Source organism: Diospyros lotus, chromosome 4 (assembly GCF_014633365.1).
Source record: "Diospyros lotus cultivar Yz01 chromosome 4, ASM1463336v1, whole genome shotgun sequence".
Lineage (NCBI taxonomy): Eukaryota > Viridiplantae > Streptophyta > Magnoliopsida > Ericales > Ebenaceae > Diospyros > Diospyros lotus.
Window position 1 is genome coordinate 43,580,075 of NC_068341.1, and position 20,014 is coordinate 43,600,088.

At 29.9% G+C, this 20,014-nt stretch overlaps 1 protein-coding gene across 3 annotated transcripts in view; it reads left to right on the forward strand.

Moving 5' to 3' along the window:
• Nucleotides 1-19,523, forward strand: part of LOC127798866 (protein DETOXIFICATION 27-like) — a 30,949-nt gene extending 11,426 nt beyond the window's left edge. The window contains exons 1-8 of one of the 3 annotated variants that reach the window (XM_052332502.1): nucleotides 13,068-13,448; nucleotides 13,694-14,235; nucleotides 14,351-14,437; nucleotides 16,414-16,470; nucleotides 17,652-17,890; nucleotides 18,310-18,428; nucleotides 18,656-18,745; nucleotides 19,281-19,523. In XM_052332502.1, the coding sequence (XP_052188462.1) occupies nucleotides 13,155-13,448; nucleotides 13,694-14,235; nucleotides 14,351-14,437; nucleotides 16,414-16,470; nucleotides 17,652-17,890; nucleotides 18,310-18,428; nucleotides 18,656-18,745; nucleotides 19,281-19,343 (1,491 nt within the window). In that variant the 5' untranslated portion in view covers nucleotides 13,068-13,154 and the 3' untranslated portion in view covers nucleotides 19,344-19,523. Of the gene's footprint in view, nucleotides 1-13,067; nucleotides 13,449-13,693; nucleotides 14,236-14,350; nucleotides 14,438-16,413; nucleotides 16,471-17,651; nucleotides 17,891-18,309; nucleotides 18,429-18,655; nucleotides 18,746-19,280 lie in introns of those variants that run through there. The other 2 variants (XM_052332504.1, XM_052332503.1) reach the window with 2 other exon arrangements.
• The last annotated feature ends 491 nt before the right edge of the window (nucleotides 19,524-20,014 follow it).

The window sequence follows — 20,014 nt, forward strand, 5'->3', positions numbered from 1 at the left end:
AAGAACTCTCGGGTTAAGCGTGCTTGAGTTAGGGAAGCTCAAGAATGAGTGACCCCCTGGGAACTTCGCGCGTAGGCCCATCAAGGTAAGTTGCTCTGATCTTTTCTATCGCTCGATGTGGGATGTTATAGGTGGTATCAGAGTCGACCCTTGGTGAAGGCAATCCGATGAGGGCGGGCAGTGGCGTCAAGGCGCAAGGGCTTGAACAAGGAGCAGCTCCTGGCAGGCTTCTGGGATGGCAGCCCCCAAAAGGGAGAGCTGCGACTAGTTATAAGATTGCATGATGAGGACATCATGTGCTCAAGGGGGGGAGAATGTAATACCCCAAGAGCCTAGAAAATGGTAGTATATTCGAGAATAAGTAAGGAATGAAACAACACTAGCTAGATATATTTTGGGCTGAATATAGGCAAAGAACTCCCGAGTTAAGCGTGCTTGAACTAGGGAAGCTCAATGATGGGTGACCCCCCGGAAAGTTCACATAGGCTCATCAGGGTAAGTTGTTCCGGTCCTTCCTATCGCTCGATGCGGGATGTTACAATATTCATTTCAAATTCCCTTTACATTAAATTTGAATTATTAAAATATCATTTCCATGAGTAATGTTGTATTTATTTGTCCTATCTTAAATCATTATAAAAAAAGTTGCTAAGACTCTCACACCAAGCTCTAAGGGCTTGTTTTAGACCATATAGTGTCTTGGTGAATTTGAAGACATGATTCTCTTATTGAGGATTCTCAAAATTGGAAGGTTATTCCACATACACTTCCTCGTTTATATAACCTTTTAAAAAAGGACTCTTGACATCCATTTAATATATCTTAAAATTTTTGTGACATGAAAATGCCAACAACATTCTTATGACTTCTAGTCTTGCTACAGGAAGCATAGGTTTCATCATGATCTATATCTTTTTCTTGATTATACTCTTGAAATACTAATCTAGCTTTATTTCTAACAACAATTTCATTTTCATCTATTTTGTTCATAAACACCCATTTGGTTCATATGATTGGATGATCTTTAGGTCTTAGAACTAATTGTCATATTTCATTTCTTTCAAATTGATTTAACTCTTTTCACATGGCAATGATCCAATTTTCATCCTTTTGGGACTTCCTTAATATTTTTAAGTTCTATTTGATAAAGCACTACAAAAAAAATGATTTTTTGCAGTGATTTTTTTGCGGCGGTTCAGAAAACGACCACAAAACATCGTATTTTGCGGCGGTTTGCAAACCACCGCAAAAAACGTTTTTTGCGGCGATTTTTTTTACATTTTAAGGCTATTTCCAAATACCGTCGCAAAATTCACCAAGACATTTAATTTTGCAAAACCGTCGCTAAATTAACAAAATAATTAAAAAATTAAATTAAATTTTACGGCGATTTTTTAAAACCGCCACAAAATTCGTTAAAAATTTTAATTTAGCGACAGTTTTTGAGAAACCGTCGCTAAATTTAAAAATAATTAAATAATTTAAAATTAAAATTAAATCAATACTCACGATGATTTTTAAAAATCGTCGCTAAATTCAAAAATAATTAAATAATAAAATAATTAAAATTAAAAAAATAAAATTAAAAAAATTAAAATTAAATCAATATTCGTGGAGATCTTCAAAAATCACTGCTAAAATTCAAAAATAATTAAATAATAAAATAAATTATTATTTAAAAAATTCATTAAAATAATTAAAAATTCAAAAAATTCATTAAAAAATTTAATTTAAAAAATAAAAAGAAATTTAGCAAAATTTTAATAATTTTTAAAAAATATATAAAATCTTCTTTTTATTTTTTAATGAATTAATTTGTTTAATTTAACTCAATTAATTTATTCTTAATTTATTCCTTTATTATTTTAAAAAATAATGAATTAATTAATGTTTTTTAATTTATATTAAAATATATAAAATATAATTCTATAAAATAATGATTGTATTAGTATATAAATTATATGTGCGCACATAATACAAGGGTGTTTCGCAGATGAAGCGGTTCGTGCATGCATGCGCGCAGGGAAGGTCTGGGGATCAAAACTTGGGGAGGGGAAAGGCTGGAATTAATTTCTAGCAGCAACGCCACGTGGCGCGCAAGGAGGGCTGGGGCCAACGCGCGGTCGAGCCCGCTAAAATTTAAAAATTATTTTTTTTAATTTTAGCGGCAGTTTTGAAACTGTCGCTAAAAATCGCCTCAAAAAATGTTACTTATTCCAGCGGTTGTTGAAAACTGCTGCTAAATACTTTACGACGCTTGATTTAACGGCGGTTTTAAAAATCGCCACTAAATTACGTGAACCGCCGCAAAATGCAAAAAAAATCGCTGCTAAATGCTGATTTTTTTGTAGTGAATGAACGTTACATATTAACATTCATTTCTAATAGATGGTCTAATCCTTATTCCCTTAGAAGGATCTTCTATGATTTTATTATATTCTATATATTTTCTCTCTTGAAAATGATGATTCTCTTTCTTCATGAGCTATATTTTTTTTTTCTCTTCATGCATATTATCATTTGATAAATTTGATTCATTTTGATCTAATGAGAATTTTTCAAATTTTTGCCCTAATTCATTGTCACAATCTTCTTTAAGTTTTGAAACTCACATCATCAACTATAACTTGAATTTTATTCTTCTACTACAAGAGTTATTTTGTTAAATACTTTGTATACTTTACTTTGAGTAGAATATTTTAAGAAATTCCTTTATCACTTTTAGAATTACATTTTCCCAAAGAAACTTTACCATTGTTAAGGATAAAACATGAAAATATGAAATATTTGGTTTACTTTCTTTGTATAACTTACATGGGGTTTTCTTTAAGATAGGTTTTATGGAATTACTATTCAACATGTAGCATAAGGTGTTAATGACTTAAACCAAAAGATTTTTGTCACATAGTATAATTCTAGCCATTTCTTGTAAAAATCTATTTTTTTGTCCAACTACCCCATTTTGTTGAGGTGTTCTAGCACTAGAAAATTTATGCCATTTTCTTCATAAAAATATTTGAATTGATCATTTTCAAATTTTCTACCATGATTACTTCTAAATTTTTGAAATGCATATACCTTTATCTTTTTGAACTATTTTACAAAAATATTTCAAATGATATAAATGTTTCACTTTTAGATGCAAGAAAAATTATCCAAGTGAATTTAGAGTAATCATCCACAATAACTAGCACATTGTTTTTCACCTAAGCTTAGTGTCTTCATAGGACCAAAAATATCTAAATGAAGTGGAGTTAGAGGCCAACATACTTCATTTTTAGGCTTAAATGATATACTTATGCGTTTGTCTTTCATTCATGCGCCACAAGTGTGGTCTCTTTCATATTTGATCTTAGGCAATCTTCTAACAATATCATGTTCGGATAATTTATTAATGAGATTCATGCTAGCATGTCCTGGTTTCTTATGCTATAGCCAAGTATTTTGAGTGATAGTTGATACGTAGGTACTTTTCTATGCTAGATGGAGGTAAGTCTAAGTCTGTGATATAAACATTTCCTATCATATTATTTATTATTTTTATTTCATTTATTTTTAGACAAGATACTACACATGAATTAGTACTAAAGCATACTCGATGTCCTTATCACACAATTTACTTATGTTAATTAGGTTATGCTTAATACCATCTATCAAGATAACATTTTCTTGTATATATCAACAAATTTTATTCTTTCCCTTACTCAATGCGTATATACAAACACTATAACTCTCCCTTAATTTAGAAATCAATAAAAATGTCCAACAAAATCATAAAGGCACAATTATAAGTCAAAATCATCAAAACTTATGAATATGGAGAGTTTAATTAGGAAAAATATCACCAATGATGAAATTTGAATATCTCTTTCTCTTGGTTGGTAACATGAGGGGTGATATTATTCTTCACCTTCCTCTTCTTTTCATGTTTGATACATCCATAAAAATTTGAATTTGAGATCTCATTTGGATGTCAAGTAGATCTGCAAAAATAATAAATCATCCACAAGTTTTTAGTGCTCAAACCTCTTTGGATTCGCCATTATTAGCATAGAGCTCCTCTTTAGAAACTCAAATTTGTTTAAACTTATGTGGATTATTGTTTCTTACAAAATCTTTGTTTATAAATAATACCAATAGCTAGGATGTGAAGCAAATGATTCTTGTTTGAAATTTGTTTCCTTTTTATCTTTACGCACATTCCTCTTAAAATGAGAATTCAAAACATACTTGGATCCTTGGAGTTTAGTATGAGAAATATTAGATGCTTCAGTTCCCTTATAAATCCATTTCATTTTTGGACCACTAGGTGATTTTCTTTTAAAAGTACAACAAAAAGCAATGCCGCCTATCTTACAATGATAAAAATATTTAATATCATGAGAAGTGTGCAAAGATGAGCTTTTAATATTTGTTTATTGATTACTAAAGTTTTGAACACCTTTTTATGATCACTAGAATTTAAAATCTTCCTACTTAAAATAAGTTTCTCATTCAAGACACTATTAGGAAATTTCAATTTAGATTCTTTTGAATTAATTTTCTTAATTTTTTTTATTGAAAGTAATCAAATATTAATTCTTTATTGGGCCTCTTATTCAAGATTGGATCTACTACCCTTTCAGAACACCTTAGGCCCAATTTGCTCCAACTTGGACTTAAAAAACCTTAGACTTCTTTAAATTTTCACCTGGGCTCCAAATGGGCCCAAAACAGCCCATTACCCGTTTTAAGTTAAACTTCAACCCAAGCCCAAAACTACAAGTGCTCAAGCCCTGATGTATAATTAATGGACTATTTTAATTAACAATTTTCAGGCATTACTATATTATTCTCAAGCATAATAACTAATTTGAACATAGAGGATCCATTAAAGGACTAGGCCTCACCATCCTTTAACAAGAAAAACCAGTTTACACCAATTAGGGCTCAACAATTGCTGGGACGATCTCAAAATCAAGAGGAACTAGAAAAGAACCCGACTATCATATGGATCAGGTGGTGATTGATTTCAAAACTCTCATCAGTTAATGTGGGTTTTTGCTCCTCTATTTAATTTGCTTGTGCTCGCTCTTTCTTTTTTCAAAATTTATGCTAAAACAAGTTTTATAGATCATAGTATTTTGAAGTGTCAAAAGTTTTGTATTATAAAAAATTTATATAAATGTTTGTATAGATTTTGGAATTGAGATTTAATTCGATCAAGCTCGAATTTAATTTAGTTGGGATAGTTCGACTTATAATTTTGCAATTAAGTTAATTCTAATTCTAGAATTCTATACTCAATAATAATTAATTTATATTTATATTAATAAAACTCAAACCAACTCTACTCTAATCATCTCCTCTACTCATAGATTTTTAGTCTAAAATCGTTGCATGACAATGATATATTCTTCCTATAACAATGGGTCAAAATGGGTAGAGTAATATAAAATCTAATATCATGGTTTAAAAATAGGGCTAATCATGAAAATAATCTAATCTTTTTTTTTTGTAAATTTATAATTTTATTTAATTCTTTTAATTTTGACAATTATATCTAAATTGGCTCGATAGAGTATAATTTTATCCAATATGTAAAATAGATTTAGAGAAAGTATTTTTTATATTAATTTAACATATTAAGTGTCATATAATAATAATAATATTTATAAAACTCACATGTACACATAAAAAGATTATATGTAACAAGTTACATTTTTATTTTACTTATGTTTATATGTGGACTCCACAAATATTATTATTATATAACACCTGACATATCAAGTTAGCATATACACACTCTTTTTAAATGAATTTTACATGTTAGATAAAATTACACCGAATTGAACTAATTTAAACTTAATAGTCAAAATTAAAAGAATTAAATAAAATTATAAATTCACAAAAAAGATTGAATTATTTTCATAATTAGCTCTTTAAAATATAATTTCTTCCTTTCAAAAGCTCCAAGTGTTAAGATTTTTCTCAATAGAAATGCATAACTCAAATATTAAAGAGTTTTGGGGACACAAATAAATTAAACTCAATCCTTTATTTCACACAAATAAATTAAAGAGGTTAAGATTAGTGGGTCATTGATCATCTATAGAAAGCATTAACTAGTTTCTCGACACCAAATGAACGCTTGCGACACTAACAAGATCTCTGGTCATGATAAAGTTTTTAGTTTATTCATCCCTTAAACTTAATTGTTAACAGTGTTGATAAACAATTGAAGACATAGGGAAGTAAATGAGTCCAGGATTAACCCTATTTATGTGTATGTTAATAATTTCAAATAAGCTTTGTACGTATATATCTTATTTTTACACTTATTTTATAAACAAACATCCTATTTTAGTGTTATCAACCTTTGTACGTATATATATATATATATATATATATTTATGGACACATATGGGACAACTTCTTACAGAAGAGAAAAGGAAAGCAACGGTCGTCCTAGATTTGGAGGCCCTAGCCAAGGACCATGATGTATGCTGTGACCATTGCCGACCGAATGGACATCATAGGCCATCCATTTCAAACGTCTGTGTGTGTGTGTGTGTGGCTGCTCTTTCTCCCTTAAATATTGAAAGAGATTGATGGCATCTTGTATTAATACATTATTTTCTAATATCTTCAACCACAGAAAATCATCATGACTGTAATTGAAATCTGAATTCATAGATTTCTATAAACCATGACAAGATCTTAAAATTCATGATTCTCACAGCATAAAAATATCAATTTGGAAACTTACCTTGATCCATGATGAGACTGAAAAATGAAAAGACCCCAAACTTGATATTCTCTTCTTTTGCCTTTTAATTCTCTCTCCTATTTACCTTAGTGATGGATAAAAGATAAGGAGAGACTTTATGGAAAGAAAATGGCCAAAATAGGGGAAACAGTTACTACGTGGTTAGTTGAGAAACCACTCCCTAAACTGTCACACCCATCATGTTGTAGTTAACCCTTTATTTTATAATTATTTACTTATTAAACTAATTAAAGTAAGTCACATGCCTATCACATGAGACATTTAATCTAACATCTTGAATAATGGATTTATGGCCATACAATGCAGCACCAAACACAAACCATACATTAGGTATATGAATAATAATATTATTAAAAAAAAGCAAACACGCATGTTAAGTTTCTTGAGTTCTTGTTGCAAGTATATCTTATCTGCATAGCTATCCCGATGTCTAAATCAGACGTAGAGTAATGGAGAGAAAACAGAAAAGCTTAAAATTGCAATTACTTAGATCTTATTTAACAGTTATCCTAAACAATTTTGAAGAGAGTAGTTTTCTTAAATTGTAAGAAATAATTCATAATCACGAGTTTATGTCTTAATTCTGTAAGAACATCCAAATCAAATTGGTACTTACTTCTATCACGAGCAAGATTGATTCGCACTCGGTCTTCTAAAAAACTCCCTTACTCAAGTCAAGCTAGACTCAAGTAGAATACCAAGGTTGAAGATGGCATTGATGATGGTCCAAGATCGAGCATGGCTTGGATAATGGACTCAAATTGAGTGGGACTTGGATAAAACTTACACGTGTTAGATGTGGTAGATCTTTGGTATCATCAATAAGAAATATTTAAATTTTTATGTATTTAAAAAAATCCCCAAAATCACATTGTTTTTAAATTATAAAAATGCTATATATTTATATATATATATATATATAACAAAGCACAGTCAAGACTCAACCAGAATAGACAATTAAAGTTGATAATAAGGCATGAGGCATCAGCTGTTAGGATGGACTCATCCTTCTTAGGCTAAATTCTTTGAATACTGGCAAAGAGAAGATAACTTCTTAAGATCATAATGACTAAACAATGCTTATATGACTAGGTTTCTTAAGAACATGATGACTAAACAATGCTTATATGACTAGGTTCCTTGTCTTCTTCATCACAGCTAATGAAGATTGAAGAATTAATTTTAAGTCTCTTTATCAGTTGTAATGAACTAACCAATAGTCAAATTAATGCTGCTCCACAACTTTGTTTCTTTTGAAAATGGCCCATTCAAAAGAAACAAAAAGTTTCAAAATCAAAGTTCATTTTATAGTAACTGTTTAAATTTTAAGTTTCTTTTAGGCAATTTTTTAAAAAATTGGGCTTTGATGTGATTTGAAAGTCGATTATTATTAAATGTAGTCTTAAATGATGTGTCCTTTCCAATAAATTGTCATGTGTCATGATCCATTTCTCTCTGGCTAACGATAATTGGAGAAGGCCATGTACCACTCGAGGCCATATATGCCCATGACTCAAATCATGAGCTAGGACTTAATATATGTAATCTTAATTTTTTTGTTACTCTTCCTTTTTGCTTGTTCTCTAAATTCAAAGCAGTAACTTAAAGGTCAGAGGTGACCTCAGGGGACAAAAGCCCCTTGCTTGCTAGAGTTTAGCAAATGATATCAAGATTGTTAAACTTGAGATTTTTCAATGGGATAGAATGAGAGTCTATAAAATCGAATTGTAAATTCAAATTATAAAAACATAAAATTTTAGAGATAATTAAAAATATTTTTTAATACATGTAAATATATGTTCATAATGACATAATTTTATGAAAATTAGATTAATATTATTTAATAACATAATTATTTATTACAACCTTATTCCTATGAATAAAATATATGTACCTATTTCAAAATAATTTCATTTACCAATTTCAAAAATACTAAATAACAAAAAATTTCTAAATATTAAATCCATCATTTATTTTCATTCATCAATCCATAAAAAAATTCCAAATATTAATTCATTTATAATATAAATTTTCATAAGTCAGTCATAACCTAATACAAACTAAGAAGAAACAGACAATGAAGAAAAATGAGCAAATGAAGTTGTGAATCGACAAAGAAGCTGACAAAAATCGACGACAAACAAGAATTAGACCAAGAAACGGATAAAAAAAGAAATAGATGAAGCATACCTCTTTAAGCGGAATTGATGGCAGTACTAAACAATCAAAGTTGTAAATCGATTCATGTTGCAAACGGCAATACCGAGCAGGCGAGCAAGGGAAATGTCGATTTGTATTTGTGCATTGATGACTACTGACCTAGCAGTTTGTGCTTGTGAATCGACAGTGACACCGAGCAATCGAAGTTGTGAATTGACGATAACACTGATCACTAAATACTGACAAATCGGGAAACAAGGGGGAACACAAATAAGGAAACCTTCAAATCAAAATAATATATGCAAGCTGAACTCGATAAGTCAAATTTTATAATATAGTCAACTTTGATTCTATTAAATTTTGATTTTATAAACAAGTTGACTCATTTGGAGTTATATGACACGTAAACTCGTACAAGTTGACACACGAGTTTGACAAAAATGGGTAATATCTCATGTTCTAGTTCCTAGTTACATCAAATTCAAATCTTGTTAATATAATTAATTTTTATTTTTAAACAAAATAAAAAAATATTTTAGAAAAACACTTTATTATGAGAGTATTTTAAAAAATGCATTATTAATAAGATCTTGTAACACTAAAACTTGATATTAATAAAATAAGGTAAATCATTATGAAGTATTAATTAATTATCTATTTATAATAGATTAATGCAATTTGTATTATTATTAAAAAAAATAGAAAGATCACTTTCATCTTCGATGATTCTTACAAGAAAATAAAAATAATTTTATTTTCTAAAAAAAATCATGATCAAAATATTGAAAAGTCTTTTCATTTGATGTATCTTAGATCACAGTCCATTTGTAAAAATATTAGGCTCAAGAATAAATAAGCTAAAAAGAAAAAAAAAAACACAAAAGGTCAAGAGAGAGGGTCCCTTGTCTAAGTCTCCCAGAGACTCTCAGTGACTCTCATTCAAACATAAAGAGAAAACTCTTGAGGAGAGTGATAAGTCTCTTGGAAATATTTCAAATGTGGTCTCAGTTGAAGCATGCTAATTAGCCTCTGAAACAAATGCCTTGAAAATCAGAACAAAGGATCTCGAAAGATATGAATACTCTCTTATTTATCAATTTAAGCCTCTATAAATAAGAGGTAATTTTTCACTCTTTAGGCATACAATTTACTTGAATACTTTTTTTTTAATTTTTTGGCTAAGATTGACTTAAGTATTAAAGGATTCACACGATCAAGGGACAATTCGTGCCTCTACCTAATTTTTGTCTTGCATCTGTCTTGTAGTCTCTCGAAAACCTAAATACTATTCTCTTACAATTATAAATTTATTATTATATTTCGATGATAACAATATTTAATTGAAAAAATAAAGGTTAAGAGAATGAAAATGAGAATGAAATTCTCACAAAAAGAGTGTTTAATTGTTATGAAAAGAGTGTACTCAAAATTTGATTGTTTTTTTCATGAAATCATGATAAAGATATACACCTTTTACTCAAAATCAATCAAAATAAAAACTCAAATCTTTTTTTTAATTTTTTGGGGGGATTTAGTTTGAAACTTAAAAGTTTGTGGAAACAAATTTAGTTGCATTTAGTTAAAGATAAATTAATCAACACCATTGGAATTTTAGTTCTTTGGTTTAAATTCTTTCTAAATTTTAAAATTCGTTCGATTATTTTTTAAACTTTTTAAAATCAATCATAACACCTTTTAAATTAGCGTTGACACCCTTAAACTTTGGCCTTACAAGAGATCTATTGACCAATTTTCAAAAATCTAGAGACCCGTTGAACAAATTTTTAAATTCAAAAATTATTAGAATTAAAAATCCAAAATTTAATAAATATATGAAGAAGTTTTGTTTTTTTTTTCTAAATAAGAATTTCATTACACGAAAATACAGTAAAAGAGATTACAAATTTATGTTAGAACATAGTCCAAGTATCACAACAAAAACTATAATAGAACAAAAATAAATAAGCGAACAAAAATTTCCTCTAAACAAAGAAAAAAAAAAAAACTATACAACTATGTTAATTAATAGATAATCACCGATAATTATCTATTAATTAACATTAAATGTCAGGTGAAATATCAAAATTTAGTACAAAAATAGCATTTTTGTCAATTAAAAAGAATGGACCGGCAATATTAATGTCACCTTTCTAAGCCTTATGTTTGACATCTTCCATATGTTTGATTTAAAAATAAATAAATAAATAAAAACATCCTCACAAGTTGCAAAGATGACTGGCAAAAGACCACCTCACGTGTCAAAACCAATGCACAAACCTCCAAATTTATACTAAATCGATATTAAAATTCTAACTTTTGTAAGTATTCATGAATTTTCTTTCCCCTTTGTTTACTAGAAAATGGGTTAGTGAGCAAAGGTTACAATGATTAGAGTGAAAACGATGTACATAGAGTAATAAGGTTGTGTTTTTTTTTTTTTTTTTTTTTTTCAGGTCATTTTTAATTTTTAATTTTTTAAAATAATGAAAATATAATTATTTTGTCATTTTTAAAAAATATATTTTCAAAAATAAGAAAAAAATTTGGAAAGGAAATTCAAAACGACAAAATATTGTTTTTGTTGTTTTTAGCCAAAATAATCTCTATGTCCAAAATATGGAAAACACAATGCATTTTGGCTCTAAAAAAGAAAAGGAAAAAAAAATATTCTTCAATTTTAAAAATAAAATTATATATTTATTTAAAATTTTAAAAATATAGTATATCTATATTATAATTAAAAATATAGGATAATATATAGTATATTATTAATTATATTACACATATTATGTGCAATAATATTTAATATAAATTATCACTCAGATATCAATAATTTATTAATCAAATTTGTTATTTTATTTTAATAATAATATTTTATTAAAAATAGTTAATTTTATCATTTAATAATCAAATTCATTAAATAAAATATCATAAAATAATTTTTTTCAAAATTCTAGAGTAAACGCGTTTTCTAATTTTCTGTTTTAAAAAATAATTTTTTAAAATGATAATAAGAATATATTTTCAATTTTCTGAAAACAGACTATTAAAACAGAAAATTAAAAATGAATTTAAACTCAAAACTAAAAATTGAAAACGCAAAGTGAATGTATCCTAATATTTTTATAAATAAAATTTTTATAAATCAACCAAAAACTATCTACATCTTTAAATTAGGATGTTAAATATCATAATAAAAAACTAAAAAAATCAAAATAGGTAAAGAACAAAAAACTATATAGTCTTACTAATAATAAGAAGGAATAAAATATATAAATATCAGAAGAAAATCTCAATCAATATTACATTCGGAAATCATCCAATGAAAGCACTTTCCCTAAGTATTAAGCCCCCATGAAACATGAAAGGTGACTCAAACTAAAAGAATAAAAAATACACCAACGAGAGATCTTTACTTGCAGAGTCTAACTAAGAGGAACTCCTCTAATCATTGGAGTGATACTTTGGCATGGGTGTTTATATTTGTGATATCAACTCTCGACTATTCCACAAAAACAAATAATCATAGTACTAAAGGCATACTCATAAGTTAACCATCATTTTATATGAAGATTAATATATTTGTAATGTCAACGCTCAATTAATAAGCTGTATAACTCAATAGAGTTGAAAAAGAATGATAAGCCAAAAAGGGCCAAAAACTTATGTAATAATTTTATGACTCAACATTTAAGGATTAATGTTTATTTGATATTGGTAAAATAAAAGTAAAAGTTAAGGGAAAAAACTTAAGTGGAATAGATGTGTAGGTAAAGTTATATTCGAAAGTATTAAGATTAGGCTGGTCACTTAATAGTTCATATTCTCTCGATATAATTTTCTACTTTATTACGATGATTGTCCTTGCTCGATTCTCGGTATGTATGCCCCCGATTACATCATGTAAGATAAATCGCATGTTAGGTTTTTGGTTATTATGCAAGATAAGAATCGAACTCGCAATCTATTACATTGGCATTGATATATTATTCATCCGATCGTTAAACCTATATTTGGAGAGTAACATTTTGCCTTCTTTCAACATAAAAACGAGTGTCTCTAAAATTAATGTAAACATATATAATATGATGGCGGTGTGATTGCAATGTTCATATCCCCCCCCCCCCCCCCCCCCCTCTCTCTCTCTCTCTCTCTCTCTCTCTGAGCCCAAAGAAATTCAGAGATACATCAGATATAGGTAGCAAAATCCTGTCAAGTGTCAAAGATGAAGAGCGAGGGCGCCATAGATGAACGCAAAGCGCCCTTGTTAGAGTATTCATCACCCGCCGTCGGATCCAAACATCAAGAAGACGAAGACGAAGATGTCGATCTTACGCGGAGAGTCTTGGTTGAATCCAAGAAGCTATGGCACATAGTTGGCCCAGCGATCATCAGCCGCATCACCTCCTACTCCATGTTTGTCATCACCCAGGCCTTCGCCGGCCACCTCGGCGACCACGAGTTCGCCGCCATCTCAATCGCCAGCAATGTCGTCGTCGGCTTCAACATCGGCCTCTTGGTACGTTAAAATTCATTGTTTTGAGTCCTGTCTGGTCGAGTCTCTGGCCACTAGTAAGACCACTATTTGGTATTCATCTGTACCCAAAGACTAGATTGCAAAAGATCTGTGGGGGTGCACGTGACCCGAATACGAGACCCTCAAATTCAGTAGCGTACGTTACCACGTATCAGTAGACTATCATTTGATGTGGATGGTGAATCTCCTGTTTGTTGATCTAATATGGTATATATACTATTCAACAGTTGGGGATGGCGAGCGCTTTAGAGACGCTATGCGGGCAAGCTTATGGAGCCAAGAAATACCACATGCTGGGGATATATATGCAGCGTTCTTGGATAGTTCTCTTCATTTGTGGAGTCCTGCTTTTGCCGGTATACATATTTGCCTCTCCGATACTAAAGCTTCTGGGGCAGCCGCGGACTGTGGCGGAACTCTCCGGCTCGGCGGCCATATGGATGATTCCGCTGCAGTTCAGCTTCGTTTTCCAGTTCCCGCTGCAGCGGTTCCTGCAGAGCCAGCTGAAGACCGGCGTGATCGCCTGGGTGTCGCTGGCGGCTCTCCTGATCCACGTGTTCGTCAGCTGGCTGTTCGTTTACCGCCTCAAGCTTGAAGTCGTCGGCGTGGCCGTGACTTTGAACTTCTCGTGGTGGGTTCTGGTGATTGGGCTAATGGGTTACACCGTGTTTGGAGGGTGCCCTCTCACCTGGTCCGGCTTCTCCATTGACGCATTTTCTGGTCTTTGGCAGTTTGTCAAACTCTCTGCAGCTTCTGGCGTCATGCTCTGGTCCTCTCTCTCTCTCTCTCTCTCTCTCTCTCTCTCTCTCTCTCGATCTCGATCTCGATATCTGTGAGTTCTGGTCTCACTGAGTTGTTTGTGTTTAAATTGATGAATTGAACAGTTTGGAGAGCTGGTACTACAAGATACTGATATTGATGACCGGAAACCTGAAGAATGCAGAAATAGCGGTGGATGCTCTGTCCATATGGTCAGAAACTTCTTCATTCTTATCTTCTCCTTTTATTATTTTTTTTTTTGTTCATTTTTATTGATTATGTTCGTTTATTTCTATGATAACCAAAAGATTTATTCTATTTGATCGTACGTTTTAATGTTTTGAAGCTCCAAAACTTATTAAGGTTGATTAGGGGGAAATCTTTGTGTGCCTAATGATGAAACCATGCCCAGATGGCAATATCAACTCTATTAGTGTGGACTTGAACAATATGTGTTTTCATAAGCAGGTAATCCTCACAAGTTGTCTCCATCCGAGTATTTGTGAAAAAAGGTGAGGTTAAAGTTGTTTTGGTTTACTGAAATTATCATCTTTGAGAACCCTAGATTTGATGATTTCAGATTGCTAGAAAATCCCTCATACCAAATAGAGACAGAGAGGAGATGACTATGTCAAAAAAAATTCGAGTTTAAGATAAATGAGTGTTCATTCCTTCTTATCCAAAGAAGAGATGAGTCAAGTAAAAATAGCACTTGGGAATGTGATGAATTAATGGTTATTTTTTGATAATTAATTTTTCTAACTAGGTCAAAGGGAGTTATATCATCTCCCTATATATCATTTAATGACATGAACACGTGGCACGATGAGATTTTAATTTTTAACCAATTTATTATTCCCACATCATAGGTATAGGTGTTGAAATATCTAAAAATAAGTATCTTTGGGTACAAAAGGTGAAGTCTCTCGTCTTAAAGGCCCCCACACACTGCATCACACACGTGAGAGGGTTAATTACGGTACACAGTAACACATCAGGTAGGAGACACAGTGCATGGTGCCCACAAAGAGCCACTCTCACAGGAGGGTGAAACTCTTATATTGCGACTGTCATGACTTGAACCTACATCTTTAAGTACAATCTGCTACTTGAAAACTAATTGTGCTACGCGGCTAAAAAAAAATAAATAAATAAGTATCCTTGGTTCAATGGTTGGTGGACTACACCTTGAAATCAATTGAGTTGTTGGAGTTTGACCAATCCAGCTATATATGTGTAGATATTTTGTTTCAAGTACAGTTTGATCAACTAGTTAATTATTCTAGTCATATTATTAAGGTTGTTCAATTTTGTTCATCTCAAAAATAGATTATTATGAAATCATAAACTTAAATATTAAGGTCGAAACACATCTTAAATTTCTATACCTGTAATTAATCCAAAAAAATGATGTCATAATGATCTTAACAAATAATTTGAGACATTTGTTAAGATTAGATAGGTGCATGCCCAGCCCTTAATTGACCAACCTCTAATGATTCAAACAATTAACATCTAAGTGTGATAGAACATAATTCTTATAATAATTTATTTATGTAGCAAAAGAGTTTAGAGTTTGGAATTTAGAATTTAAAGTGAACAAAAATATGAGTTTATTTTATATGCTCATTGTGACTTGATTGAGAGAATTTGGTTTGGAATGAATAGTCCTCTACCATCCACTAAAACACCCTAGAAGTATCGCTTTAACTACTCTTAGAACACAAAATTAAAAAAAAAAAAAAAAAAACCCTAGAAATACTTAAATAGAAGATCTCTATTCACCACTTGCCTAAACAAGTTTATTTTATTATATATATACAAATACTGCTAACCATTGTCTCGAGAAGAATGTTTTGAGTAGTAATAAATGCATTTTCTTTTTAGATAATATGTATTTATTATATTTTATATTTACCTATTAAAAATAATATAGAGTAATATTATTTATCTATTAAAAATGATATATTTTTATTTTTAATAATATTTTATATTATATTACGCATTATATCAATAATATAAATTGTCCCAAAATATTAAAATAAGTGTCCAAAAGTCACGCTTTCAAGGAATATAGATAGCTTTGTATTGTCATGACTGAACTATATTATATACGGTCGATTGAATATTTGTTATTCATTAATCCATTAGATTTGGCCTCTTTTGTTTGTCTTTTAATTCTGTGCAGCATGAACATCAACGGGTGGGAAATGATGATTCCTCTAGCCTTCTTTGCTGCCACCGGGTACATTTTCATATATTTAAGTTTAACATTTGTGATCATAATAACATAAATTAGTAGTTGTCCTATGAGTATAAATTTATAAAATATTATACTTATAAATAAGTTTGATAAACAATTTTTATAAATTTATAATAATTATACCCATTGTGTGGCTTCTTATTTTAGACCTAATCATAAAAATAATCCAATTTTTTTCATAACTTTGTAATATTAACTAGTCTTTTTAATTTTGCCAATTAGGTCCAAATTCACTCGGTCCAATATAATTTTATCTAACATGTGAAATTAATTTAAGATGAATGTGTTCATGTTTACTTAATACGTATATATAATAATAATATTTGTAAGACTCACATTAACACGTAAGTAAAAAAAAATTAATAAATAAATAAATTATGTGTAACAAATTATTTTTTTATTTATTTATATATATATGTGAGTTCCACAAATACTATTGTTATATGACATGTGACATGACAAATCAGCATAAATACGTTTTTTCTAAATCGATGAATAAAATTACAAATAATTAAGATAATTTAGATTTAATTGTTAAAATTAAAAATATGAAATAAAATTATCAATTTATAAAAATTATTAAATTATTTTCATGACTGGCTATTTATTTTATATTTTTCTCCCTCTTGTGTCACCCTAATGTCACAAATCTGAGAAGTAATATACAATTTTCTAATGTTGGACCCACTAGGTTTTATCCTTTCAAGAAAGTAAGTATCAATTCATAGCCACAAGACATAATAATTAAATTAAGAGTAATGCTGCACTGCATGACTGATGATCATCATCAGTCCATGTGGCATTGATCTCACTTTTTAATTTATTAAGAAAAAAAAAAAGTAAACCCCCAAAAATGCCTGCAGCTTTTCCCAACTTAAATGAGAATTTTATTACATTTTTCATGTTAAATAATATAAGATTTATTTAACGAAAATAAGATAAGGGGAGGGGGGGCGTGGGCATCACCCCCTTCCCTCCTTGTATGCCCATATCAAGCAAGAAAATAAATTTAAAAAATTAAATATTAAAAAAAATAAAAAAATAAAAATAGCGATACAGACAAAATAACAAACATCTAGTATGGAATGTATCTTTATCATTTTTTTTTAAAAAAAATAAATATATTTAATCTCGTGATTGTGTATCCATGACGATAACAATAGAGTTAGGGTTGCTAACGAGTTGGGAGCGGGCAACGGTAAAGGCGCCAAATTCGCAACGATAGTGTCGGTGACAACATCGGTAACAATCGGACTCTTTTTCTGGTTGATGATTCTGATCTTCCACAATGAAATTGCCCTAATATTCACCTCTAGCAAACTTGTCCTCAAAGAAGTAAGCAAGCTCGCAATGCTCTTAGCTTTCACTGTCCTCCTCAACAGTGTCCAACCAGTTCTCTCAGGTAATTTAAACATAAATGTGTACAGTTAGCCCTCCGTTAAAATGTCTATTTTAATTTTTGTACTTACATGTTTATTTATTTAAATATTTAATTTTTTTATTATTTCAATTACACTCCTAAATTATATAATTTTAAATCAATTACACTCCTAAAATTTTTATTATTTCAGTTATAGTTTTGAACTATGCTTAATTTATTATTTTCAATAAATTTATCGATGTGTGCAATTGATTCAAAATTACATAATTCATGAGATAATTGAAATAACAAAAAATTCAAGTGTCCAAATAAAAAAAACGTACAAATACAGATATTTAAATATATATTTAGTCAATGTATAACTTCGACTTAATTGAGTAATTAGCTCATTAACTAGGATTAATCTACTTTAATTTGTTGGGTGATTGTTGTTGGCTTAGGGGTTGCTGTTGGATCCGGGTGGCAATCCGTTGTTGCATACATCAACTTGGGATGTTACTATCTGATTGGGGTACCCCTTGGACTTGTAATGGGATGGGTCTTCAACTATGGAGTTATGGTATGAACGTCTCAACGTCTCTTTTCTTATCAATTTTCTCAAAAAAATTTGAATAAGATTGGGCTCAATTAACCATTACATAAACATTAAAAAAAAATAGGAAACATGCTTTAAAACGTAGGGTATATCCTACAATGTCATGGAGAGCCGTTTTAATTATTGGATTAGAATCATTGTATTTATGGCATTCAATCACTCTCTAACTATGGATTAAATAATAATAATAGGGTATATGGGCTGGAATGATTTTTGGAGGGACTGCAGTTCAGACCTTGATATTGACAATAATTACCATTCGATGCGACTGGGACAAAGAGGTAATTAAGCTTCTCTTAATTATATCATTTCATTACACTCTCTTAATATCAGCCCTTTTCATTTAATTCTTAGTTTCCTTAAATTTTTAAATCAAAATTAATGAAAAATATTATTTTTCCCATTAAGCGTTACTCCCATTTCATACTATTCTCATTTTTCGCTTAAAAATAAAAATAATTAAAACTATATATGTTCTCTCGACTGTGTTATTGTCACCTCGTATAGTTTATGAATTTCCAACAAACAAATGTTAAAATGTTTGAAAAAAAAAATTCACGGTGATATATATAATTTTTTCTATAAATAAGAATTTTATTAAAAAAAATATAAAGCATAAATAGTTAATGTTAGGGAAAACTCCCGATCTTCAAATGTTAAAAGAACTCCTGATTTTCATATACAAATATCAAAGGAAGTCTTCAAATGTCTTTATTTTGAATTCACATTCTCGATCTTCATTCGTCTTTGTTTGAACTTATTTTTCAAAATTATTAGAAAACAATAGTAGTACTTATGGATATGTTAAAATTGCAGGTAGAGATGGCAAGATTGCGCTTGAAGAAGTGGGGAGATAGAGTTGATGAGAGCAATGCATGATATGTACAAATTTGATTATACTTATGAGACTATTGTTGCAAAGTTAGCCCTACCCAATTCAAATGATGTAATGATTTATGAACTAGACTAGATCAGTTAAGTCAAATCGAGTTAATTGACAATTAGTCAATAAGTTGTTAGATTTTTTTGTTGTTATGAAATGTCTAAATATTCAATCGACTATTCATTGTCACCTAGAGATAAGAATTGATGGGATTTATCATCTCTCAACTAAAAATAAACCTTATTGTAAAATGATAGCTAGCTTATCATTTTTTTTATAAGTGTATATTAACTAAAAAAAACCACAAAGCGTTCATAGTTTATGCAAAGTATATCTCAAACAACCACAAAAAACTAAACAAACTAGGGGAGAAACTACGGAACAGCAACTCTAAAAACAAAGCTAACTTGCCAATACATGCATATTAAAATATGCAAAGAGTTAGCACTCTCAAATTGGTTAATAATCACTGGTCTTAATCTTTGGAACCTTTTTGAGCTTTCTCTATCATTCTTCTTCTCTCTTTTTCTTTTTTTAACGGAAACTTGGATTTAACAATAACATACCTTGAGCTATTTGTCTTGTTAAATGCACAAACCTCCCTCTCCACATGACCTTGTCTACTTTTGTTTTCAACTCATCAACACATCTTTTGTAACGACCCATT